The sequence below is a fragment of the Silurus aristotelis genome (assembly GCF_946808225.1).
Source record: "Silurus aristotelis genome assembly, chromosome: 15".
Lineage (NCBI taxonomy): Eukaryota > Metazoa > Chordata > Actinopteri > Siluriformes > Siluridae > Silurus > Silurus aristotelis.
Genome location: NC_139588.1, coordinates 12,562,273 through 12,589,584, shown reverse-complemented (window position 1 = coordinate 12,589,584; position 27,312 = coordinate 12,562,273). Strand labels below are relative to the sequence as shown.

At 38.0% G+C, this 27,312-nt stretch overlaps 1 protein-coding gene across 1 annotated transcript; it reads left to right on the top strand.

The window, feature by feature from the left end:
- The first annotated feature begins 1,413 nt into the window (after window positions 1-1,413).
- mfsd2b (MFSD2 lysolipid transporter B, sphingolipid) lies at window positions 1,414-27,312 on the top strand. The gene is made up of 15 exons (XM_083562127.1): window positions 1,414-1,457; window positions 1,791-1,898; window positions 7,301-7,426; window positions 7,691-7,815; window positions 10,826-10,949; window positions 14,811-14,889; window positions 15,801-15,982; window positions 20,977-21,067; window positions 21,962-22,083; window positions 22,370-22,453; window positions 24,558-24,641; window positions 25,035-25,144; window positions 26,120-26,263; window positions 26,409-26,585; window positions 26,735-27,312. The coding sequence occupies exons 2-15, from the start codon at window positions 1,809-1,811 to the stop codon at window positions 26,784-26,786; spliced, it is 1,590 nt and encodes a 529-aa protein (XP_083418253.1). The 5' UTR covers window positions 1,414-1,457; window positions 1,791-1,808; the 3' UTR covers window positions 26,787-27,312.

Genomic DNA, 27,312 nt, shown 5'->3' with positions numbered 1-27,312 from the left:
GAGGCGTACCTGTTTCCTGTTGTGTGATGTGTTAAGTCAATTTCTGTTGAGCACAAATGGGTTTTGAATGTTTTTCTCATGATATATTGACCAATTGCTCTTAACTATTTAAAGATTCTCTATGACTGAGCACTTGAAGATGGTTAATATAGCAATAATAATAACTTACACCATTGATGCAGCACATTTTCCTTTAAGAGGTTAACATACTAATTTTCAGGTCAAGAAACTGCTTAATTTTAGCCTGTTGTTTCAAGTATATTTATCAGCCTTTCAACCATCAGGTTAGTGTAAATATTTGAAAAAAAAACAAGTCTGGAAGGCTGTTATTTCAGCTATATAATGTACAGTACACAGTGAAATGAAACAATGTTCCTCCAGGACCAAGGTGCTACAAATATCAACACATATTACCACAAGATAATGCAAAAAACACAAAACTAACTTGGACACTGTTAGTTTTAGTGCAAACAACATGAGAAAAAAACAGTGACCTGAAATTTAGCATGAAAAACTTCCACCTTTTGCTGGACCATGTGCAGGCAGACAATGCAATAAATAATTCATACACTCTACTAGTCAGGAATGAAAATATCAGCAGCACTTTGTGCAATCCATCCAGCTAGTGTATACTCCATGTGTAAGCAATCAGTGCTTTTCAGCAATGATCCCCCAGTTTTAACAGTGAACTAGCTTTCTTGCTTTATGCTTTACCAGGTAGTATTGGTCTACATAAATATAAATGACTTCAGAATTTGTATTCGTTTATTCAATATTTTAATGGATTTGTTATGCAAAACAATACATTTACACATTTGACATCTTTGAGGTAAATGTGTATCTAAGAGGATGTGTGGTAATCTTAGACCCAGCCAAAGCAGAGCTTCCTGTCCATATGAGAACGTCAGTAAGCAAAGATCAGGGTTGACAAAGTTGTGTTTTAAACCGAACTCTAGCATGTTTTGAAACAAGTTTTGCAGGTGAAATAAAAAACAAAACAAAAAAACACGTCTGTAGCCAGCAGACAATGTGTACAAACAATATGGTGTATCTATGAACCTGCTGTAAGTTTATATTGTAAAGATTTGGGAGAGGGAAATGGTAGGTTATAGAGGGGACACCCTTATCCAGACGTACAATAGTGAGTTGATTCACAAATCTTACCAGAGGAGAAAAAGATAAAAAGATAAATCACACTCTATGTGATAACATGAAGCATAGTGACCTTGTTTCAAATGAAAACACTGAGAAAATTAGTTTGAGTCTTAAAGTAACAAAGCTGGAAATGATCAAACTGAATAGAGATGAACGCATAGTACACAGTAAGTGTGTATATAAGTGGGTGTCCACTGGGAGGCGTGCTTTTCTCTCAGCGCTTTCATCAGTTGTTCTAGCTTCCTGAAACTCTCATTCAGTCTCCTCATCTCTCTGTGGAATGAAGTCACTCCATCAGTCAGGTGAGACTTTAATGGGCAAATCTTCTATTCATCATAAACTGAGTTAGATAGTTGATTATAGAACGAATGATAATTTAATTATAATCATCTTGGTTTTGTGGATTGAACTTAACATTTAATCACACTTAACAGACAGTTTGTGAGGCTTGGATTTGTAGATCTCTGTGAATGTGTGAAAGAGTCATGCTGAGTTAGTTAAGAAAATGTAAAAATCTGAGGTTTTGTGAGAGCTGTTACTGTATATGCATTAATGCCCGGTAAGACTAAGTACATTTATGGGATCTCTGGCCCCAGGGATGTGAATACAGCCAACAGCACATTGTTGTCTCTTAGCCTGTCAATCTCATAGCCATGACTAAAGGGAGGAAGACACCAGCCAGCTCAGGTGACAAGGCAATGATGAAAAATCCCAAGCCTGTTTTCATCAAGGTCTCTGCTCAGGTAAGATATTGCTCTTGCTAAAATGCTTTACAGATAAGCTGTTACTTTTTTGTTACTTTAATTACTGATATATTTCAATGAATGGAAAGCAGAGCTTATTGGTGCATTTTCAGCAAAGGATGTCCCCAGGCTGTCTAGAGATCTTTTGTTGATACATAGGAAAATAAAAAATAAATGATTAAGTATGTTCTATTTCACCTAAAACAACACCTCTAAATACAATACAAGGTACCATTTAAGGCAGCAATCTCAGCCATGTGCAAAGTGCATGTTTGACATGTTAATCGCCACAATGATTCCAGTCATGTACTGATTTACTGCATGGAAGTTAAAAACATCACACAGAATGAATGCGCAATATGTATTCTGTCTGGTCAAAAATGAGTTATCTCGTTCACATACTGTAATACAGAGTCACATTATCCCTTCTTTATTCTCTCTTTAATTGTGGTACAAGTTTTGAGATTGCAAGGCCCATAATATCTAGCAAATTCTAATTGTATTCAGAAATCTATTTGACCAAATCAGAAATCTGCAGACTGTAAAGTTTATCAGATTATAAACTATTCTCTTAGCCAGGACAAAAATGTTTCTATCTTGGAAACTGCTCAAATGGCAAGTAAATGCAGTGATATCCAAAAATACAACATAGTAATTTACATCCAAACAAACCGGTTATGTTATTTTAAAAGTAATAGCAATGCACAACTAAATTGCGCCAGCAGGATCTCCCAGCGACAGATGTGGAGTTGAACCGCTAAACCGTATGATGCTGCATGAGCTGCCAAGTGAAATAGCAGGCAAACATGCTACTGTCGCTTTGGGTGACCAATTTACTGGGCAGGCACAGCAAAACTCTGTGCACATATATATGTGTGTGTGTGTGTGTGTGTGTGTGTGTGTGTGTGTGTGTGTGTGTGTGTGTGTGTGTGTGTGTGTGTGTGTGTGTGTAAGAAAGGGAGAACAAGATTAATATATGGGGGAAAAGCACTAATGCAAATGTTCTCACAGCCCTTTGTCTCGTGAGACACATAGACCCCACATGGTAAAATATAGACCATGAAATCATGCAGCCATGATAGAGGATACAAGTGAGAAATTGAATAATGCTGAGAGTGTAAATCTCTGGGAATGGTGTAAAAGGCCATGTTTGAACAGGTGAACAGGGTTGTAAATGGTGCATTACCAAATTGCATTATTGAAGTCTGCAAAAATTAAATCAGACTTTCATGGTCTTTAGGTGTTTTGAAGTATCAAGACTCAATATTTGATTAAAACGTGCATAAATTCTTTTTAAACGCTTAAATAAATATAGCAGTGTTTTTGCATTTTAAATGTTTAATCTGTCATAACAGTGCTTCTGAATGAATCTGTGTAGTTTTGCTTTTTTGCATGAGCACTATAGTCGTCTATTAGCATTAAATATCCATACACACCTATTAAAAATAAAAACAAAAACAATTTTGTGCACAGATTTAGTGTGCCATGAGGTGTGTGTAGAGATAATTCATTGTAAATTCATTCTGCTTTTGCACTGATGAAAAACCCCAGTAGTTATAAATCCTTCACTCTTGTATTATATCATCCCAGTTCATGTGTCAGAACACAAATCTGCTTAGAACTCAATAGGACAATGCAGAGCAAAGGGTAAAAAAATGGATTTTGTGAAATTGAATTGCTTTCGTAGAGCTGGTTTTTAGTTTCCAGATTAAATCCACAATAAAGCACATACAGTGTTACGCTGCTTGATTATAATAGGAGGTCTGAATTGTTATGACAGCAGCCCTATGAATACAACAGATGTTGTTTCCATGAAGCCATGAAGCCTGTGGTGCAACCAGTTACGTGACTAGCAGCTACTAATATTGAGCAACTGGCAAGCCAGAAAAATCAGTAGTACTATTAATAGTTCATCTTGATGATAGAGGAATTACATAAGGAACCTGCAATAGTTGTGCTATATTATGACGAGAAATAATCATCCACCGCCCGAAAGTACATCACAAATTATTCCTTAAATAACACTGCGATTTGACAATGATTACTTTTTTGTTTTTGTTTATTTAAGATTGAGATGTCAGATTTTTTACTTTTTATAGTTACATTTAATGTTGTGGAATATACACTATATTGCCAAAAGTATTCACTCACTCATCCAAATCATTGAACTACCATGGAAGTGTTACAATCACTTCCATGGTAACAGGTGTATAAAATGAAGCACCTGGGCATGCAGACCGCTTCTACAAACATTTGTGAAAGAATGGGTCTCTTTCAGGGGCTCAGTGAATTCCAGCATGGTCCCGTGACAGGATGCCACCTGTGAAATAAGTCGTGAAATTTCCTCGCTACAAAATATTCCACAGTCAACTGTTTGTGGAATTATAACAAAGTGGAAACGATTGGGAACAAGAGCAACTCAGCCACGAAGTGTTCGGCGGTGTAAAATCACAGCTGCATAGTGTTGAGACACATAGTGCACAGAGGTCCCCAACTTTCTGCAGAGTCAAAAGCTACGGATCTCCGAACTTCACGTGGCCTTCAGATTAGCTGAAGAACAGAGAGCATCATGGAATGGGTTTTCATGGTTGAGCAGCTGCATCCAAGCCTTACATCACCAAGTACAATCAAAGCATCGGATGCAGTGGTGTAAAGCACGCCGCCACTGGACTCTGGAGCAGTGGAGACGTGTTCTCTGGAGTGACGAATCACGCTTCACTGTCTGGCAATCAGATGGACGAGTCTGGGTTTGGCGGTTGCCAGGAGAACGGTACTTGCCTGACTGTAAAGTTTGGTTTGGGATTATGATGTGGGGTTGTTTTTCAGGAGTTGGACTCGGCCCCTTAGTTCTAGTGAAAGGAACTCTTAATGCTTCAAGACATTTTGGAGAATTTCATGCTCCCAACTTTGTGGGAACAGTTTGGGGACGACCCGTTCCTGTTCCAACATGACTTCGCACCAGTGCACAAAGCAAGGACCATAAAGACATAGATGAATGAGTTTGGTGTGGATAAACTTGACTGGCCTGCACAGAGTCCTGACCTCAACCCCGACAGAACACCGTTGGGATGAATTAGAGCACTTCTACCCTTGTGGAAAGCCTTCCCAGACAAGTTGAAGCTGTACTAGCCGTAAAGGGTGGGCAAACATCATATTAAACTCTATGGATTTAGAATCGGATGTTACTCAAGTTCATTTGCATGTGAAGGCAGACGACCGAATACTTTTGGCAATATAGTGTATTTTAGTTACTGTAATCACTTATGTTATGTCAGGCTAAAACAATATTATACAAATTCAGCAGTCTTTTTTCTTTCTTTTAGAGAAACTGGAAGTAAAACCAAAAGCTGATTATTTTACAGAGAATCCAGAATCCTCTGTCCTGAAGACTTGATGAAAACGTACTTTCCAAAATGAACACTGAAAGTCTTATATTCATCTTATATTCTGGACAATACGGTGCTTTTCCATTTTAAACAGTCAAATATATAAGAAAAGAAATGCAATATAATTTATTTTGGCTCAAGTGATGAATGTTCTGAGCAAATGCAGAAAATGTGGCGATGATGCTGTGGCTTACTTTAGTGTACAGAAGCATCTTAAAAAAATACCACAAAAAAAACTAAAATCTCCTTATACACTTAACTTACTGACTGTTAAAAAGCTTTGACACTTTGTCTATAAAAGTTCAAAATACATCTCCTTATAGAACGATACACAATATCAACAGTTATATGATTTTTTTCCCTCGAGATATAACAACCAGCATATACTAATATACTACAATAAACACATGAAGAGAATTGTGTAATTTGATTGCAGTCAGCACTGTTGTCAGAGCCATGCTAGGAAATTAATGAACATCTTCTGACCAATGGTGTTTGAGAAAAGGCTTTGGCATCTTGCCGACCCTCTGTTCCTGTACTCATGATTGTCATGTGTACAATCTAGGAGGAAATCAGATATTTTGTACCAAGACACGGAATGAATTCCTGTTTATGTCTGGGACTAAGATGTATTTATGAAAGCCCCATGCTTTAGAAGACATCACTTTATTAATGAAACTGAATTTTTGTTTCTAGAAATTAGTTTGCTTAGCAAAGTGTTAGTCAAATATTTATTAAATGATGTATAAGAGAGTGAAATAAATCAAGTCACTTTTTCTTACATTTTTATGCTCCATGTCAGACTTGCCTTACTTTTGAATAATTACATAGCAACTTCCTGGTAATTGTGCTTCTTGAAATCATGCGCTTTTTTCAAGATGGAGAAAACCAGAGCGGAAAAGTGAAAAAATCAGCCAGTTAATTATAGTATCTTTTGAAGGCCTATAGGCTTAGACCTCTGTGGTTGTTTTGTTGTTGCCTGTTATAGGCACAGCCCTGGGGAGAGAAAAGGGCGCATGGCGACAGCCAAAAAAACGGCTCCGATTTTGTGCAGATGTAGCTGCGTGAAACGTAGAAATAGAGGGTTCAGGATGTCCTTGGTTGCTGGAATATTTTCAGCTCTCCCATGCTTGTCTGACTGTCTCCAGGATCAGAAGGAGACAGTAATAAATGTTCGGTTATACCAGTTGTGGTTAACACAAACCGATTGCACTATAATGTGTTACAAGGGATCAAATCCAATAGTCACATGCGCACACGTACACTTATAAAAACACCTTTTCTTCCATCTGAAAACGTTCAACGACACGATGTGAGTGAGTGGGTGCCAGTGAAAATCGTTTACACCCGCTGTCACACACAGAAACACACACAGTCAAAGCCCAGGCACTTGAACTGAGGGAAATAACACTCTTTGATTGACAGATATTTACAACACTTGTTATCCTGAAGGATTTTGGCTGATGAAAAGGTTACTACCGTACTCCACCCGAGCTGAAAAAACGAGAGCAGTGGGATTGAGTGTGCAGTGACCACATTAGAGAACCACATGTTATACGTATCACCCAAAAGCTTTGGTAATGAGCTTCAGAGATTTTGGTGAGGTCTCTGACCTTCCACCAGATATTCAGTCACTGTAAATCCTAATTCAAAAAAACACTTTAATAATCTCACTCTGCCAACTCGGATTTCAAACTAGAGAATATAAAACATTTGGGGTTTTGTTCTTTTATTCCCACATATGGATAATATTATGAGGTGTGGAAAGACATTACAAACAATTGAGAGACATTCTAGCGCTACAGGACCATCTTTTAATTCTGAATGTTCAGCTTTTTTCCCACCAATGTAGATACTTCATTAAATATCTGTGCAATGACGCTTTAGATTGTGGCTAGGTTCGTTAAAATGATCCTGTATAATTCTGACCAACCAATAAAATTCATTAATCCATTAATCCACTTTGCATTATTACGAATGAGCAATTTAAAGGCTTGTGCTGTTTTTTGTTTACAGACTCATCTGGAGCAGAAGCTCTCTGTGTGTAGTAAACTGTGCTTCGCTATCGGAGGGGCACCTAATCAAGTTGCAGGAAGTGCAACTGCCTTTTTTTTGCAAATATTTCTGCTGGACGTTGCACAGGTAGCGTGTCCATGAATACATTGATGTAATTCCACCCAAAGAAGTGACTCTGACAAATGATCTTATCACTAATGCAGCAGATTTGATTAAAGCTTCTATTATGTAACATCTAAAAATATCCAGCCTCAGCTACTGCAACTATTTTTGGCGTAAAGCAGTACTTTGATAAGTTCAGACCCTTCTAATGTTGCAGTTGCCTCATGACTTAGAAATAAGTGGCATTTATGTGTGCAATGGTAATAGCAGTGTCACTGCTTTCCACAGATAAACCCTTATCAGGCCTCCCTGGTGTTATTCATTGGGAAAGCTTGGGGTGCTATTACTGATCCTGTCGTGGGATTTTTCATCACTAAAAGCAGATGGACAAAAATCGGCCGACTCATGCCATGGTAAGTAGAAGATTAGTTTTCTTCATTCAGATAGGATCATCATTGCAGCAGAGTGTGTTTGTATGCCCTATTTGGCCTAAAGTGTTGCAACAAATTTGGAAGCACACAATTGTCTAGAATGTCATTGTTTGTTGTACAGTTAAGATTTCCAGTTACTGGCATTAAAGGGCCCAAAGATATTCCTGTATGACTTTATCCCTGTGCACAAAATAAAGAACCATAAATACATGGTTTGCCAGGGTTGGAATGGTACAACTCCAGTGGCTTGCACACTGAACCCACTAAACGCTTTTGGGATGGGGTGGAACGCCATCATGACTAGTCTCACTAATTCTCTTTGGCTTAATGATCACAAATCTCCATAGCCCTATTCCTAATGGAAAGTCTTGTAAAGGTTGATAGAACAGCAAAGATGGGGCACAACAAATGTTTAATAAGTACTTAACAAAATCTAGTGGAATTCTACGACCCCTAGCTACTACCCTGGCTAGCTGATTATTTGACACTTTTCCCTTAATCCTAATTGCTATTCCTGGAAGAAAGTCCTCATATCAATGCCATATCTTTAAGATATGGCATCAAAATGTCTGAAAGGAAGTCATTGCATCATGCTGGAATGTGACAGCCTTGCCCAAATGTGCAGAGCCCCTTGGAAGATAACACCCTGGATGTTATAATCCAGTATTTAGATAACACTCGAGATTCTGTAAGGACTCTGCTGTAAGGCACAGAATAATCAAAAAAGTGCACATGTAAGTCCCAGGTGGTCTGCACTGGGACTGGAATCCCAAGGGAGCTAACAAATTTTTTTTAAAGTAGACTGTATTTAGTCTAAGAGGATGGGAATGGATAGACATATGAAGCTCATGGGACAAAGAAAAAGCCCATGGTGATTAACATAGGAGTGTCTATTCAGTCTTTGTCTTCAGTGTCTGTTTTAACTAATGGGTCCTGGTGGTTTAGAACATTATTTATTATTTTTGGGAAAATGTAGTAACTTTTGGCCTGTGTGTGAGTAAAATAGAAATTATTGCAGGATCACGAGGGATCAATTAGAATTGACTGATAGCTGTAGTCTCAGGAAAATTTAAATGAATATCCTTAATCTCATCAAACATCAAAATAAAATGATACTGACACCCTTTCATTCAAATCTCACAATCTTGATCAATCCATCATGAAAGCAGATAAATCTTAAAATGTCTAGACAGCTCTTTTATTACATGTCTGTCATTTCATCTCATATTTCATGACGTTCTTACATTTTTTTTACAACCATGTCCGCTAAGGTTTTTAATTACGAAGCAGGTCTTTCATTAAAGATGAGAACATGTGCAAACACACATCCCATTAAGAAAGAAACCCAGTGTGATCAGACAGTGTAGCAGGCACACTGATTTCTAGAAACCCATTCTAGCTGTGTTTCAATTTACCTATGTGTAGATGCTGGAGTACGGGGTGTGTGTGTGCTCATGTTTGACGTTGAATGATCCTGTAGTTATGCCATTTTATTTACAGTGGACATTTCTAGGTTAAACCATCAAGTTAACCTCTTGTGCTACATTTAGAACCATCCATTCATCCACACACTCTCTCTAATTCTATTCTGTTGGTCTTTTGTGGGAAAAAACAATCACAGGGTGAGCAAGAGTGCTAGCTCATTCTGCAAATCAGGGGTCTGGACTGTGCTAGAATTGGCCATTCTTTGTGCACATTTGCAAAATTTCTTTTGTTCCTGTATCTCTAAACATTGTGCATAGAGCTCTACGAAATGTTGAATGTTTTATTACTAGGGATTATTTCAATCAATTTATGTGAAAGGCTTTCCATGTGATGTGTATATATAAAAAACACAAACAATCTTAAGTTGCTAACTTTTAAACCTTTACAATATACTTACTTACATTACCGTATTGTCACGAATATAAGACGATATTTTCTAATGGGAATGCATCTCATTGAACAATGTCATCTTATATTCGCGTTCTAGACTATTACATGTTAATAATACTGTACACCCGCAAAAATAAGTGGCGCCAAATACAGGTAAATGAGTTCCCCTGGAGCAACCTGAAAGTCATTTACAATACCAGGACTGCATGATGGTGACTGGTGATGGTGCACGAGTGACTCTCCAGTTTAAAAGTCGGCAAAGTCAACCAGCATCTGAAGCAAGCTTATAATGCAAATTTTTTAATCATAGTGATAAATGCAGCCGAGAAATACGGCATGCCAGAATGTAATGTCAGGAGATGGCGAGTACAAAAAGACAGTCTTAGAAATATTAATACTGGTAGTCAAAGAAAAGCTTGCAGTGGTCCTAAAATGAAATTGACCAGCAATTGTGTCAGTACGTAGCCCGCGTTAAGTCTGCTCTGTGATTGGATACTCCACACATGGGTATGGGCATGCTTTTTTACAATGAGATGGACAGCCTAGGATAATTGTTATTCAATTCAGATGGACTGCAGGCTATATATGGTATGCCATATGGAAGGCATTTTCAAATTAAAGCATTTTCTTTATAAATGACATTGGTCTTCAAAAAACATCTTTCTAAAAGGAACACTGAAAGTCTTATATTCATCTTATATTCTGGACAATACGGTGCTTTTACATTCTAAACAGTAAAATATGTAAGAACAGAAATGCAGAATCATTTATTTGGACTCAAACGATGACTGTTCTGAGCAAATGCAGAAAATGTGGCAAAGATGCTGTGGCTTACTTTAGTGTACAGAAGCATCCTAAAAAAAACCACAAAAAAACTAAAATCTCTTTAAACACATAAACAGATCAGCATTTACAATAAACACTTTGCTTGTTGAAATGCCACTGCTGTACAAGACATCCACAATAACAAAGTGCCAGCCACAAGGGTAAAGTGTGGCTTTTGAGGATTACAGTGCTTTGTTTCAAAGAACTCCAAAATGAATTTTTTTTCATAATTTCTTATTGTTTTTTTTAAGTCAAAAATAACTTTTATTGTTTTCATTATTTTTTTCCTCAGGATGGTGGGCTGCACACCATTTACTGTAGTGTCCTACTTCTACTTGTGGTTTGTTCCTCCTTTCACCAATCAAAGGTACATCTGGTATCTGGGTTTCTACTGTCTCTACCAAACTCTCATCACAGTAAGTTATGCTCACCTGTTATTATTAAGAATTACATTGTAGTTAGTCCTTTAGCTCAAAGAAGTGTACAATGAATATTGTCACAGTTATTAATGTTAAACACAATTGTAATATTTTGTTTGTCTCCTATTTGCCTCCTCTTTCCTGGCTTGTACATTGTTAGCAATTCAGAATAGCAGAACATTTCAGACAGAAATTATCTTATTGATTTGAACAATGAGTCTTTAAAATGTAAAGCACAAAATTATAGATGAGTTGTATATTGTCTGTCATGCTGGACATTACAGTTATTAAGGGGAAGTTTGTAATATTTACCTCAGAGTTTTTTAGTGCAAAACCAGGGTCGTATGATTATGAATGAGAAGGCCTTGTACTGATCTTGTAAACAATTATAGATGCAAAGAACAGTATTGACCTGGCTTTGATCACTCTCAGCCACTTATTTTAGGAAATCGTAAGATCATTTGGTGAACATTCAAGCAATAACAATAATAATATAATTTCACGATTTAAATACTGTTCCGCGGTTAGATCTTGTGGAAAAAATTAAATAAAATCAACTTTAGACGCAATTTTTATCTTGGTGTGTCCAAGTGCATTGATGATATGGGGGTAATTGTGTGACATTTTCTTTTAAAATTGTGAAATAAAACTAGAACAGGAAATCACAGATCTGCCCTTAATGAAACTAGAAGTTTTATAACGTTGGTGCTCTACTCTGTAAGTCAACCTTTTTTATATCTGTAGTTTTTATTTCTATGATTTATTTGTTTATTTTTAAAAAATTCAGTCGAATACACCAGCATGTAGTGGAATAAGGTTGGCGCTCCGTGCATACAAACCCGCACTGAAATGACATGTCATTTGAACTCCTTTATAAGTACATGTTAGGGGCAACTAGAAACCACCAGAGAGGGTAAACGTTGGTTTCCTCTTTTAGTGCTTTCCATTGTCTTTAAGTGCAAGGCTGAGAACCAGCAGCTGCATTCACTATCACATGCAGTGAACCCAGTCAGTGTAACACCCACATTTAATTAATCCATTATTTTTATTCAGACTATTAGCTTTTAAATCAAACAATATCTGCAAAATTGTCAAAAGTAACATTCTAGATGTAAAACCTTTCATGGTTTCCTAGCCAAATGGCACTAGTTACTGTAATAGAACAAAAACTGGGCTGGGCAAGCTCTCCAGAGAGGTTTATTTTAGCGCATGCTTGGTCCACTGGTACACCACAGCAATAAATGATTTCTTAAATGTAAATTACAAAGTAAAGGATTTCGAAGCTATATATCTATTATATCTAGTAATAAACTTTACTAGCTACTTTATTTGTGTGTGTATATATATATATATATATTTATTCACTGTGGCATTGTTTCGATAAGCTTCTGCAATGTCACAACATTTATTCCCGTTTTTCACCAAGATCTTGTATTGATGATGGGAGAGTCGGACCGCTCCGCAAAGTTTTCTCCAGAACATCACAAAGATTCTCAATGGGGTTAAGGTCTGGACTCTGTGGTGCCCAATCCATATCTAAAAAATTATGTTTCATGCTCCCTGAACCACTATTTCACAATTTGAGCCTGATGAATCCTGGCATTGTCATCTTGGAATATACCCGTGCCATCAGGAAAGAAAAAATCCATTAATGGAATAACCTGGTCATTCAGTATATTCAGGTAGTCAGCTGATCTCGTTCTTTGGGCACATAACATTGCTGAACCGAGACCTGGCCAACTGCACCAACCCCAGATCATAGCACTGCCCCCAGGCTTGTACAGTAGGCACTAGGCATGATGGGTTCATCCGTCTCACTTCTTACCCTGATGCGCCCATCACTCTGGAACAGGGTAAATCTGGACTCATCAGACCACATGACCTTCTTCAATTGCTGCAGAGTCTAATCTTTATGCTCCCTAGGAAATTGAAGCCTTTTTTTTCCGATAAGCCTCACTGATAAGTGGTTTTCTTAAGGCTTCACAGCTCTTTAGTCCCATTCCCTTGAGTTCCCTTCGCATTGTGCTTTCACTATTAAACATAGCCGTGCGTTCTACTGTTGTTTTCTATGATTTGATTTCCCCAAAGGTTTAAGTGATCGCCGATCACGATCATTCAAGATTTGTTTCCAGCCACATTTCTTCCTCGAAAATGATGGTTACTCACCATCCTTCCAGTTGTTACTAATGCGTTGGACAGTTCTTAACCCAATTTCAGTATGTTCAACAACCTCCTCAGATGTTTTCTTTGCTAGAGGCATGCCAATAATTTTACCCCTTCTGAAACAGATACATAATCATCAATGCAGTAATTATCCAATGGGAGGCTCTTACCTATTTGCTTAGTTAAATTTAGGTTTTTGGAAAGGCAGTGTAGTTTATATATATACTGCACGGAAAATTGTGTTTCAGCTGGCAACAAGTTATTTAACTAAACTTTTGCAATGTTTCCACACGGATGGTTTTAATTGCCGGATGCATTTGAGACTTGGTGCATTAGTAAAACAAATGTATATTGTAGATGAAAATTTAATTTTTTTGGTGGAGTTTATACATTTTTTTTATATCAGAGTAAAGAAAGGACATTTGAATGTCCTGCATAAAAGGTTTTAATGTCGGCTCTTTTATATTTATTTATTCATTTAGATTTTTATATAATATTCAGTTGCTACACTTTCATTTGTTTTAGTGCATTATTAGACATAATATCCATATGCATCACTTTTTCACTAACGCTGCAACCAAATATAAAGAATATTCTGTATTCAACAATTTATGTGTTCTTATCAATATAATTGTTGTTATGAATAGGTAATATATATGAATAGGTCAGGTTTTTTATTTGAAAAGAGATCTTGCAAAAATACAAACATGACGTGCAAGTCCATAATCATGGTCATGGTGGAATAATCATGGACAATTCATTTATTTTGGGAAATAGTTCCAACTAAGCGTGTTGGCGGTATGGCACATACAAAAGAAAAAAATGTATTGCATGAGCTAGGTTTTAAGAATCCACACACATCTGTAGATATGGCTATTATCAGAATCAGAATCAGAAATAGCTTTATTACCAATGATGCTTACACACACAAGGAATTTGACTTGACGTCAGGAGCTTCCAGTGCAGAAGTACAGACAGAATGTAACAGTAGTAGTAAACCAGACAGTTAAATAATGCAATATATACAGAGTGTTGTTAAATAAATGTACAGATGTTATTTACAAGTGTTTAGTTTACAAATAGACATTTGGATTCTATGTATAAATGAGATGGTTATGATGGAGAATGTGTAGTTATGAATATTTTAATAGTTATTGCTGAGTATAGCCTGTGGGGAAAAAACTGTTTTTGTGCGTGGCTGTTCTGGTGGACGGTGCTCTGTAGCGCCTTTTAAAAAGAGAGTGGGCTGGGTGTGTGGGGTCCAAAGTGATTTTCGTAGCCCTTTTCTCCACTCAGGATGAGTAAAGATCTTGGAGATTGGGCAGTGGGGCACCAATAATCCTTTCAGCAGTCCTGACTGTCCGCTGTGGCCTCTTGATGTCTGATTTGGTAGCTGAACCAAACCAGACAGTTATAGATGTACACAGGACAGATTTAATGATGGCTGAGGTTATTAACTTGATGAATTACTAGAGAAAATTGTGCTCTTTGCACTAGTAAACTTTATGCTCATTTACTCATTTATATATTTATGTTTCCCTACTAATATCTATATCTAACTACATCGAGTTCAGCATATATCTTTCCTTAGTGTATCTCCATAGTGACTCCATGCTCACATAAGTCACTGCCTGTTCTGTACAACTCTGGCTCAGCACTGATGATTCCTCTCTGTTAATTTCTTTGCCTTTGTAGTGTTTCCATGTGCCTTACTCAGCACTGACCATGTTTCTGAGCACAGACCAGCAGGAACGAGACTCAGCTACAGCATACCGTAAGTTTACTTTTCAGCAAAACATGAATTCAGTTCAGTTCAGTTTTATTTGTATAGTGCTTTTAACAATGGACATTGTCCCAAAGGAGCTTTACAGAGATAAATATGTTACTAAATTTAAATGTACATATGTTAGTGCCTATAAATTTAATGCATAAATGTCTACCCTTAATGATAAGCCAGAGGTGACAGTGGCAAAGAAAATCTCCCTCAGATGGTATTTGGCAGAAACCTAGAGGAACCAGATTTAAAAGGGAACCCATCCTCATCTGGGTTACACCGAATTATAGTTTTAGAATCGTTGAGGTGTGCTGTTAAGTGAACTGTTCACTAGTAGTTGCTTAAATGCAGAGCTGTTCTTGCTGAGAGTAGTTCTAAGTCAATGTAGCAGACTGTTTAGGTTCATTTCAGTCCAAATCCATCCTCATAATTCTTGTGTTGCTCATGAATGTACACACATAGCTGTCAAAACTGTCACATTTTTATTTAACCCCAAGTTGTACATGCATTTGTTGATTTATTTATTATACTGAAGATATTACTTTATGTTGTTTGCTATATTGTAGCCTTTTTTCAAAACCTTTCTCATCCTGTAAATAAATTCATAAATGCAAACACAAGAAAAAAGAAAAAACCACTAACAACTGGTGTAATTACAGTATGTGCATGATTCTTTTCTTTTGTTTGTTTCATATCATGATATTATTGTATATTGTGTTTACATTGTATACAGCTAGCCAAAGAAAAATGCTAGAAAAAATATGAAAGTAGCCTCAATAGATGAAAATAATTACACCCTTTTAAAAATACCTATCACTCTTTTTAAAATTGTTTAAATGTCAATATACTACTAGACTAAGAAAAGACTACTGAAAAAGAACTGAATAATCCCCTATGTGTTCCTGCTGTAGGTATGACCTTGGAGGTGTTTGGGACACTAGTTGGTGCAGCTATTCAGGGCCAGATTGTAGCAAGTGCTCATAATCTTAAACACTGCCCTCATAACAACACGTCAGCCGGTCACCTGGGAAATGGTAGTGGAACGGAGATCATTCAAAGCTTGGCACTGTCACAGGACTTCCTGTCACATTCAGTATGTATCAGTATCAGTATGTATCACAGATACATCAACATTAAATACACATTTGGGCATTATATTGTATTTTTTTAACAGAATATTTTGCCTTTATTTATGTAGATTTTGGATAGATGTAGGATGGATGGAAAGATAGATGCATTGAAGAATAGATGGAACCCTATGATAGATTTTTGAAATAATTTATGTTTTTTTTAACCACTAAAATAAACAGTACTCTTTAAAACACATTAAATGCTGAATTTGAAATAATTGTAATCAGTTTAGTGATTCTGCAACTCATACTGTGTGTTACATTCTTCTAAAATGTTGAACAGTCATGAATTAAAGGCCTACTGTACGGACTCTTTTGGTAGTGCAAAATCAAATGCTAAATCCCACGCTCACCACAATCAGCTGTCAGTCAAACAGCACTGCTGTTAACAAGAAAATAGAAAATAGAACATGTTGATTGTGATCAAAACATGTAAATTTACAATTTCATCACAAAAATTGAAGATGATGTTTATTAATATGCAAGTTGTTCAGTCTTCTGCTGACTGTCTAATCATGTACCCACACATTACTAGAGGCTTGCCACAGGCTCACCAGAGACCCAAGTGCAAACACACATAAAGAATATAGTGGCTGATGTCTACTTAGAGCTGAATGTCACCCACTTCTAGAATCAGTCACACTGAAAGGAAGAGTAGGCCAAAAAACCGCTCATGGTTTCAGGGATAGAAAACCCACCATGCATCATCATGCTATCATGCTATTCAGCTACCACCACAGCTATTCAGAGCAGGTCTGGGTGAAGTGGCTTTTGGGAAAATGCTTCCATAGTGGTTAGCGCTGCTTCCACAATGCCAATGTAGCACAATGTTTCTGCACATTCCTCAGGCTGAGGGTGGTGTGCTGTTTGGGTGCGTCCGCCAAACCCCTCCAAATCTGGCCACTGTTTGATCTGGATTGTAATGAAGCACTTTGCCTGGAAAAAGAGGAAGCAAGTCAAAGATTTGTTTAGGGCAAAACAGTTCCTGTTTAAAGGTGAAGAAGATTTCTTTTTGGGTGTTGTTGCATTTTTCACCAGGCCATACAGGCTGCTGCCATGTTAGTATATATAGTCTCCATACGCAGAATTTTTAACCTGATAAAAAGCACTTGTCGCTTATCTCTAAACAATGATTACTCTTGAAAAAAGGATTAGGTTGACTTTAATGTGTTTTTTGGGATGAAAAGTGAGTTAGCATTAGACATTTTTGAGCTTAATACAAGCAAAACACATGCCAGACTTTCAACAACTGCTGCATTTAACATCATTTTCTTCCTCTTTGTACCTATTTTAAATTTCAAGACATTTGTAGTGTCTTGTGTAATGTTCTCCTGAAGAATGCGTGTGAGAGCAGTAAAACTGATGATATTGCTCTGGCAATTATTTTTTTTAAGAATAATTACATAAATGTGCCACCTTTATAAGATTTTTAAATAATATTTTACAATCTTTACACAACCCAGCCATTAGGGGGGCACAAGCCAGTGTACTCTTAGTGCCGGTCCCAAGCCCGGGTAAATGGGGAGGGTTGCGTTAGGAAGGGCATCCAGCGTAAAACATGTGCCAAATCAAATATGCGGATCACAAATGAGAATTTCATACCGGATCGGTCGAGGCCCGGGTTAACAACGACCGCCACAGGTATCGTTAGCCGACAGGGTACCGGTGGAAATTGGGCTACTGTTGGCCGAAGGAGGAGAAGGAGAGGAGGAAGGCGTCTACAGAGACGGCAGGAAAAGGAGCAGTGTAGGAGAGTAGAGGTTCGGGTTGGTACTTTAAATGTTGGTACTATAACGGGTAAAGGGAGAGAGATAGCTGATATGATGGAGAGGAGAAAGGTAGATGTGTTGTGTGTTCAGGAGACCAAGTGGAAAGGGAGTAAGGCCAGGAACATTGGAGGTGGGTTTAAACTGTTTTATCATGGTGTGGATGGGAAGAGAAATGGTGTAGGGGTGATTCTGAAGGAAGAGTACAGTAAGAGTGTAGTGGAGGTGAAGAGAGTTTCTGATAGGGTGATGATCGTGAAGGTGGAAGTTGAAGGGATGATGATAAATGTCATCAGTGCCTATGCTCCACAAGTTGGCTGTGAGATGGAGGAGAAGGAAAGATTCTGGAGTGAATTAGATGAAGTGGTAGATGGTGTACCTAGGAAAGAACGATTGGTGATTGGGGCAGACTTTAATGGGCATGTAGGTGAAGGGAACAGAGGTGATGAGGAGGTGATGGGTAGGTATGGTTTTAAGGAGAGGAATGTAGAAGGGCAGATGGTGGTAGATTTTGCTAAAAGGATGGAAATGGCAGTGGTGAACACGTATTTTAAGAAGAAGGAGGATCATAGGGTGACATATAAGAGTGGAGGAAGGTGCACACAGGTGGATTATCTTCTGTGTAGGAGATGCAACCTGAAGGAGATTGGAGACTGTAAGGTGTTGGCGGGGGACAGTGTAGCTAGACAGCATCGAATGGTGGTCTGTAGGATGGTTTTGGAGGCGAAGAAGAAGAGGAGGAAAGTAAGGTTTGAAAGAAGAATAAGATGGTGGAAACTGAAGGAGGAAGAGTGTAGTGTGAGGTTCAGGGAAGAGGTCAGACAGGGGCTTGGTGGTGGTGAAGAGGTGCCGGATGATTGGGCAACTACTGCAGGAGTGATGAGGGAGGCAGCTAGAAAAGTACTTGGTGTGACATCTGGAAATAGAAAGCAAGACAAGGAGACGTGGTGGTGGAATGAGGAAGTGCAGGAGAGCATTAGGGGAAAGAGATTGGCAAAACAGAAGTGGGATCGACAGAGTGATGAGAAAAGTAGGCAGGAGTACAAGGAGATGCGGCAGCAGGTTAAAAGGGATGTGGCGAAAGCCAAGGAAAAGGCATATGAGGAACTGTATAAGAGGTTGGACACTAAGGAAGGAGAAAAGGATTTATACCGATTGGCCAAGCAGAGGGACCGAGCTGGGAAGGATGTACTGCAAGTTAGAGCAATAAAGGATGGAGAGGGAAATGTGTTGACTAGTGAGGAGAGTGTGTTGAGAAGATGGAGGGAGTATTTTGAGCAGCTGATGAATGAGGAAAATCAGAGAGAGAGAAGGTTGGAGGATGTGGAGTTGGTGAAGCAGGATGTAGATAGGATTAGTAAGGAGGAAGTGAGAGCAGCGATTAAGAGGATGAAGAATGGAAAGTCGGTTGGACCAGATGACATACCGGTAGAAGCGTGGAGATGTTTAGGAGAGATGGCAGTGGAGTTTTTAACCAGATTGTTTAACAGGATTCTGGAAGGGGAGAGGATGCCTGAGGAATGGAGAAGGAGTGTGCTGGTACCGATCTTTAAGCATAAGGGAGATGTGCAAACCTGCAGTAACTACAGGGGAATTAAGTTGATCAGTCACACCATGAAGTTATGGGAAAGAGTAGTGGAAGCCAGGCTGAGAGAAGAGGTGACCATCTGTGAGCAACAGTATGGTTTCATGCCGAGGAAGAGCACCACAGATGCCTTATTTGCTTTGAGGATGTTGATGGAGAAGTATAGAGAAGGACAGAAGGAGCTGCATTGTGTATTTGTGGATTTAGAGAAAGCGTACGACAGGGTGCCGAGAGAGGAGTTGTGGTATTGTATGAGGAAGTCAGGTGTGTCAGAGAAGTATTTGAGGGTGGTGCAGGACATGTATGAGGACAGTGTGACGGCAGTAAAGTGTGCAGTAGGTACGACAGACTGGTTCAGGGTGAAGGTTGGACTACATCAAGGATCGGCCCTGAGCCCTTTCCTGTTTGCAGTGGTGATGGACAGGTTGACGGACGAGGTCAGACAGGAGTCTCCCTGGACTATGATGTTTGCAGATGATATTGTGATTTGTGGTGAGAGTAGAGAGCAGGTTGAGAAGAGCCTGGAGAGGTGGAGATATGCGCTGGAGAGAAGGGGAATGAAAGTCAGTAGGAGTAAGACAGAGTACATGTGTGTGAATGAGAGGGAGGGCAGTGGAGTGATGCGGTTGCAGGGTGAAGAGGTGAAGAAGGTGGAGGAGTTCAGGTTCCTGGGGTCAACAGTGCAAAGTAATGGAGAGTGTGTTAGGGAAGTAAAGAAAAGAGTGCAGGCAGGGTGGAGTGGGTGGAGAAGAGTGACAGGAGTGATTTGTGATAGAAGAGTATCTGCAAGAATGAAAGGGAAAGTTTATAGGACTGTGGTGAGACCTGCAATGTTGTATGGATTAGAGACAGTGGCATTGAGTAAAAGACAGGAGGTGGAGCTGGAGGTAGCAGAGCTGAAGATGTTGAGGTTTTCGTTGGGAGTGACGAGGATGGACAAGATTAGAAATGAGTTTATTAGAGGGACAGCACATGTAGGATGTTGTGGTGACAAGGTGAGGGAGGCGAGATTGAGATGGTTTGGACATGTGCAGAGAAGGGACATGAATTATATTGGTATAAAAATGCTGAAGATGGAGCCACCAGGTAGGAGGAAAAGAGGAAGGCCAAGGAGGAGGTTCATGGATGTGGTGAGGGAAGACATGCAGGTAGTTGGTGTAAAAGAGGCAGATATAGAGGACAGGGTGGTATGGAGACGGATGATCCGCTGTGGCGACCCCTAATGGGAGCAGCCGAAAGAAAAAGAAGAAGAAGATTTTACAATCTTTACACTACACATTTGAATCATTTTGGAAAAACCTTCAATATTTAAAGATATTTAAACAAATTTTGTTGCTATAATGTCCTTATGTCTAAGATAAGATATACCTTTATGTGTCGCACAGTGGGAAAATTTCTATTGTTCTAATTTCTAATTCTAATGTTCCAAATTTTTATTTCTAATTTAACAATGTGCCACAGTGTCACATTATTGTATTGCACAATAATGTCAACTAGGTCTAGAGTTTTGCTTGTTCTTAATGGCTCCTGATCCACTGTAACTGTAAGTGATTAGTGAAGGTGATAAAAAAAACACTGAAGTGCTTGTATTTCTTTGTTTATGCAGAAAGAAGTGTACATGATTGCTGCAGGTGTGATCGGGGCACTCTTTCTTATCTGTACAGTTGTGATGTTTCTGGGAGTCAAAGAAGGAGATGGTGAGTGTGGCATAACTGTAGCATTACATTCATTTACTCACCTCAACATTTTATGAGGTATAAGAGTCAGAGTGTATAAGAGTCGAGTGTAAGAAGTCTTTGAGGAATAAATAACTATGTGGTATGCTGTTATTGGAAATTAATCAATGCAGGGTGAACTGATTGCATCCCACACATTATTTAATTATAGAGTCTCATTCCTCCAGCTAATCAGAAGAATGCCATGCTGTATGTTTTAACCATGTAAAGTTAGATTTAGTTTTATAAATCATCTGCAAAGCAAGTTAGTGCCTTATTATTTATGTTGGTGCAGGTATGAAATTTTTTTTTCAAGTCGAAGCAACATTTTAACCTTATTTTGAAGTTTATTATTAACATTAGTTTATTTGGAGCATATGCAATTATAAGTCCCTGTAAATGGGAGTTAGAAAAAACGAATGATATAAAAATGAATAAACACTTGAAAAAAAGAAATTCCAATTCACTATTACTGTAATATGTACATTTGGATGGAATTTACACACTATATGGCTAAATGTGGACACCTGATTATATCCATATGTGTTTTTTCCACAAAGTTGAAAACACACAACGGTATAGCATTACAATTTCCCTTCACTGAGACAAACAGGCCCAATCCTGTGCCAAAATAGCAATGACCTTGTGCACAAAGTCAGCTCCATAAAGACATGGATTATGCTCCAAAACGTAATGGAAAGCTTTCTCAGAAGAATGGAGCAAAGTAGACTAAATCTGGATTATGATTTGTAAGAAGCACATATGAATGTGACATTTGGGTGTTCAAACATTTTGTTTTTCATACAGTGTATGATTGATGGTCACATTTGTATGCCTTTAATAAAAAAATATTTACTTTATTAAATATTGTTTTAGATCCGTATGCACTGAAGTCAGAGAAACCAATTCCTTTCCATAAAGGCTTTGTGTTGGTGATGAGACACGGGCCATATCTCTCCCTCACAGCAGCTTTCCTCTTCATATCTGTGGCCATCCAGGTAAAGAGCTTGCATTCAATATTTATTTGATCAATGGAGAAAGAGAGAGAGAGAGAGAGAGAGAGAGAGAGAGAGAGAGAGAGAGAGAGAGAGAGAGAGAAAGAGATATTTTCTATGAAACATAAATAAGAGCCAATAACATAAATTTTTCCACGCATTCTTCTCATGTTAAATGTTCCAGCAGATTAGCTTAATCACACAGCAACTACTACAGCATGTTTCCAATAATTTGGGGACAACAAAACCCCATAACTCTTTATTTTTGTTGTTGACTATCATTTTGTAGCTGATCCAGAGCAACTTTGTGCTGTTCTGCACATATGCAGTAGATCTTCGGGATCACTTTCAAAATATAGTGCTAACGATTCTGGTGAGTGTACATTGCACGCAGAGTCACGTACAGTGTATATATTAGGGCTGTCAAAATAAACGCGTTATAAACGCATTAACGCACATTCATTTAAACGGCACTAATTTTATTAACGTGGGCTTGAATCAATGTGTGCTGCATTGCAGGTTTTAATTTTGCCTCTATTATAATTATTTATTTAGATTTTTGTATATAAAAAATAAATAATAATTGTATATAAATTAATCGCACATTAAATAAAATTTGTGCTGTTAAAATTAACTAATATATATATATATATATATATATATATATATATATATATATATATATATATATATATATATATATATATATATATATATATATACAGTGAGGAAAATAAGTATTTGAACACCCTACTATTTTGCAAGTTCTCCCACTTAGAAATCATGGAGGGGTCTAAAATTGTCATCGTAGGTGCATGTCCACTGTGAGAGACATAATCTAAAAAAAAAATCCAGAAATCACAATATATGATTTTTTAACTATTTATTTGTATGATACAGCTGCGAATAAGTATTTGAACACCTGAGAAAGTCAATGTTAATATTTGGTACAGTAGCCTTTGTTTGCAATTACAGAGGTCAAACATTTCCTGTAGTTTTTTACCAGGTTTGCACACACTGCAGGAGGGATTTTGGCCCACTCCTCCACACAGATATACTCTAGATCAGTCAGGTTTCTGGCCTGACACTGGGAAACACGGACTTTAAGCTCCCTCCAAAGATTCTCTATTGGGTTTAGGTCTGGAGACTGGCTAGGCCACGCCAGAACCTTGATATGCTTCTTACAGAGCCACTCCTTGGTTATCCTGGCTGTGTGCTTCAGGTCATTGTCATGTTGGAAGACCCAGCCTCGACCCATCTTCAATGCTCTAACTGAGGAAAGGAGGTTGTTCCCCAAAATCTCGCAATACATGGCCCCTGTCCTTCTTTCCATAATACAGTGCATTCGCCCTGTCCCATGTGCAGAAATACACCCCCAAAGCATAATGCTACCACCCCCATGCTTCACAGTAGGGATGGTGTTCTTGGGATGGTACTCATCATTTTTCTTCCTTCAAACATGTTTAGTGGAATTATGACCCAAAAGTTCTATTTTGGTCTCATCTGACCACATGACTTTCTCCCATGACTCCTCTGGATCATCCAAATGGTCATTGGCAAACTTAAGACGTGCCTGTACATGTGCTGGTTTAAGCAGGGGAACCTTCCGTGCCATGCATGATTTCAAACCATGACGTCTTAGTGTATTACCAACAGTAACCTTGGAAACGGTGGTCCCAGCTCTTTTCAGGCCGTTGACCAGCTCCTCCTGTGTAGTTCTGGGCTGATTTCTCATCTTCCTTAGGATCATTGAGACCCCACGAGGTGAGATCTTGCATGAAGCCCCAGTCCGAGGGAGATTGACAGTCATGTTTAGCTTCTTCCATTTTTTAATGATTGCTTCAACAGTGGACCTTTTTTCACCAAGCTGCTTGGCAATTTCCCCGTAGCCCTTTCCAGCCTTGTGGAGGTGTACAATTTTGTCTCTAGTGTCTTTGGACAGCTCTTTGGTCTTGGCCATGTTAGTAGTTGGATTCTTACTGATTGTATGGGGTGGACAGGTGTCTTTATGCAGCTAAGGACCTCAAACAGGTGCATCTAATTTAGGATAATAAATGTAGTGGAGGTGGACATTTTAAAGGCAGACTAACAGGTCTTTGAGGGTCAGAATTCTAGCTGATAGACAGGTGTTCAAATACTTATTTGCAGCTGTATCATACAAATAAATAGTTTAAAAATCATATATTGTGATTTCTGGATTTTTTTTTTTAGATTATGTCTCTCACAGTGGACATGCACCTACGATGAAAATTTCAGACTCCTCCATGATTTCTAAGTGGGAGAACTTGCAAAATAGCAGGGTGTTCAAATACTTATTTTCCTCACTGTATATATATATATATATATATATATATATATATATATATATATATATATATATATATATATAGAGAGAGAGAGAGAGAGAGAGAGAGAGAGAGAGAGAGTTTTTTTTGTTTGTTTGTTTGTTTAATAAATGCCTTTAAACCACTATGCAGGTGTCTGCAGCTTTGAGTATCCCATTCTGGCAGTGGTTCCTTCAAAGGTTTGGCAAAAAGACAGCAGCGTTCTGTGGAATTACGGTACTTTTACTCTTATACACTATTCACCTTCTATATACCATTCAAGTCTTTTGATTTTCACAAGTACACTATATATATATATATATATATATATATATATATATATATATATATATATATATATATATATATATATATATATAGAGAGAGAGAGAGAGAGAGAGAGAGAGAGAGAGAGAGAGAGAGAGAGAGAGAGAGAGAGAGAGTAATTTTTTAAAAGAAACTGATTTTTAAACAGAACCATATTATTTATCCTGTATGAATCGATAACTTATATACAACTAATTCAAATATAATAATAAATAAAATAATAGTTACAAAGAACTATTGACCAGGTATTTCTACCCCTGTGTATATTGTATTGTGAGGGAGTTTTAATGTGACTGTGTGCAGTGGATAATACCCTTCACTGTGATGCTGGCATTCATTCCAAACCTGATGGTGGCTTATGTGGTGGCTGTATCTTCTGGACTAAGTGTAGCTGCCTCACTACTTTTACCCTGGTGAGTTTTTTTACCCTCTCACACCTGCTGTCTGGTTAGTGGGACAAAACTAACATTGTGTCAGACATTTGCTCTGTTTATTTCCTGTTGGTCTAGTAGGTATGTTGGTAGGTGGATGCACTAGATGGACCAAAATATTGGTACACATGACCTTTCCAGCCATATGTGGTTCTTCCCCCAACTGTTACCACATAGTTGGAAGCAAACAATTGTATAGCACTTCTTTGGATTTGTCTGACTTGAACAAGGAGACCCAAATCTGTTCCAACATGACACACAAAGTGCACAAAGCCAGCTCAATTAGGATATAATTTACATTGTTTGAGTGGCCTGCTATAGAGCTCTGACCTCATCGCCAGTGAACATCTTTTGGATGAACTACATCACAATGGGGACTAAATGTGAATAGGATGTCCAAAATACACATATGAATCTTATGGTCATATAGTGAAGATAGACAGATTTTTGTTTGACAGTTGTTTAGCTGTAGTTTATCTTAGTGATGTACTGTTCTGCTAGGAGGAACAGGAGAATTGGTTTTCAGTATTATACTGTACCTTAACGTTATAGTGCGAGTTAGCAGTATGTGAAATATGTTTAATCCAGTTGCTGTAAGGATTGCTCATACTTTGTTCACTTGACCTTCCATGGCCATATTATATCATGTCGATGGATGGGAAATACTTACAGCTGTAAAATGAGACGCATCAAAGAGAAAGTACTCATATTTCTGATCGACCAAATCCATTCTTGTTACCACTATTCCAGCATCTATATCTAATTACTTTGCAATAACCTTAATCACTGGTCTTATATTTGGAACATATTTATTTTGGGTTTATGCTTTCTTCTTTTGCCTCCTTCCACCAATACATGTTTAACGTAAGTGAAAAAGATCCCTCATAAAACGGAATGATCTTTATTAATGACTAGCATGTCTTATATGTGATATAATGGCCCAGGATTTGTATCCAGGTCAATGTTGCCAGACGTAGTGGATGACTTCAGACTGGCGAACCGCAACTCGAAGGGTCACGAGGCGATCTTTTATTCCTTCTACGTTTTCTTCATCAAGTTTGCAGCAGGGATCTCTCTGGGAGTGTCCACTCTCTGTTTAGAGTGAGTTTTGTCAAGGCACATATATAATTTATTTTTGTATCATCAGCAATAGGTTTATTATAAATATCCACTAGGGAAAGGTTTTAGTTCTAATGTCTTTCTCTTATTTATTTCATTGCTACATTTTGTCTTGTCTATGCTGTAGATTTGCAGGCTATGACACAGGAGCATGTAGGCAGCCAAATGCAGTAGTTTACACTCTGAAACTACTGATTGGCATGGCCCCTGTGGCGTTTATCATCACAGGCCTTGTCATCCTTCTTCTGTACCCCATCAGTGAAGACGTGAGACAGCGAAACAAACTGGCCCTGGAGGATCTCAGGTGAGTTCACACACATGCTTACAAGATTTAGAGATTTGTGCTTTTTATTGTATTTTATATAACAGACATATTAGCCTTTTCCTGTGATGTCATCGAATATCTCTCTCAGATATCCTTTTACACCTAACTTCACTCACTGTCTTCTTCAGGAACCAGACTATAAATTGCAGCTGCCTCAGAGACGACTTGATAAGTGCATAGGCCCTTTACACATCACTGATTGAAATTCTAGCTCGGCCCTGGGATGAGATGTGTTAGTGTACATTACACTGTGTTAAATATATTAACATGAACCTTCTATTTTCTTTTTGGTATTTTTTTAAATGATATAATAATCTGCATTGAATATATACAGTACAGTACATAATTTATATGAATGAATGTATATATTTTTTTTAAGGAAGCTCAAATTGTGTAGTGTGAAAATTGTGTTAAAAATGTCAAATTGATATTTAATTATTTGGATGTGTTAATTTGTTAATCTTTTTAATTAATTTTAATTTAAAGCAATATAATTGGGGCTTTTACTATGGATTTTAAATGTCACCATCACCATAAAACACTTTATAAAAACACTATAGTTAACTTTTGTTGTACATTATACCTCAAGTTCAGAGAGAGAAAATTATAAATATCCTGATTTAATGAACTGACCTTACACCTGTCAGGCAGAACATTATGACCACCTGCCCAATATATTGGTGGTCCCTTTTTCCCCCCAAAACAG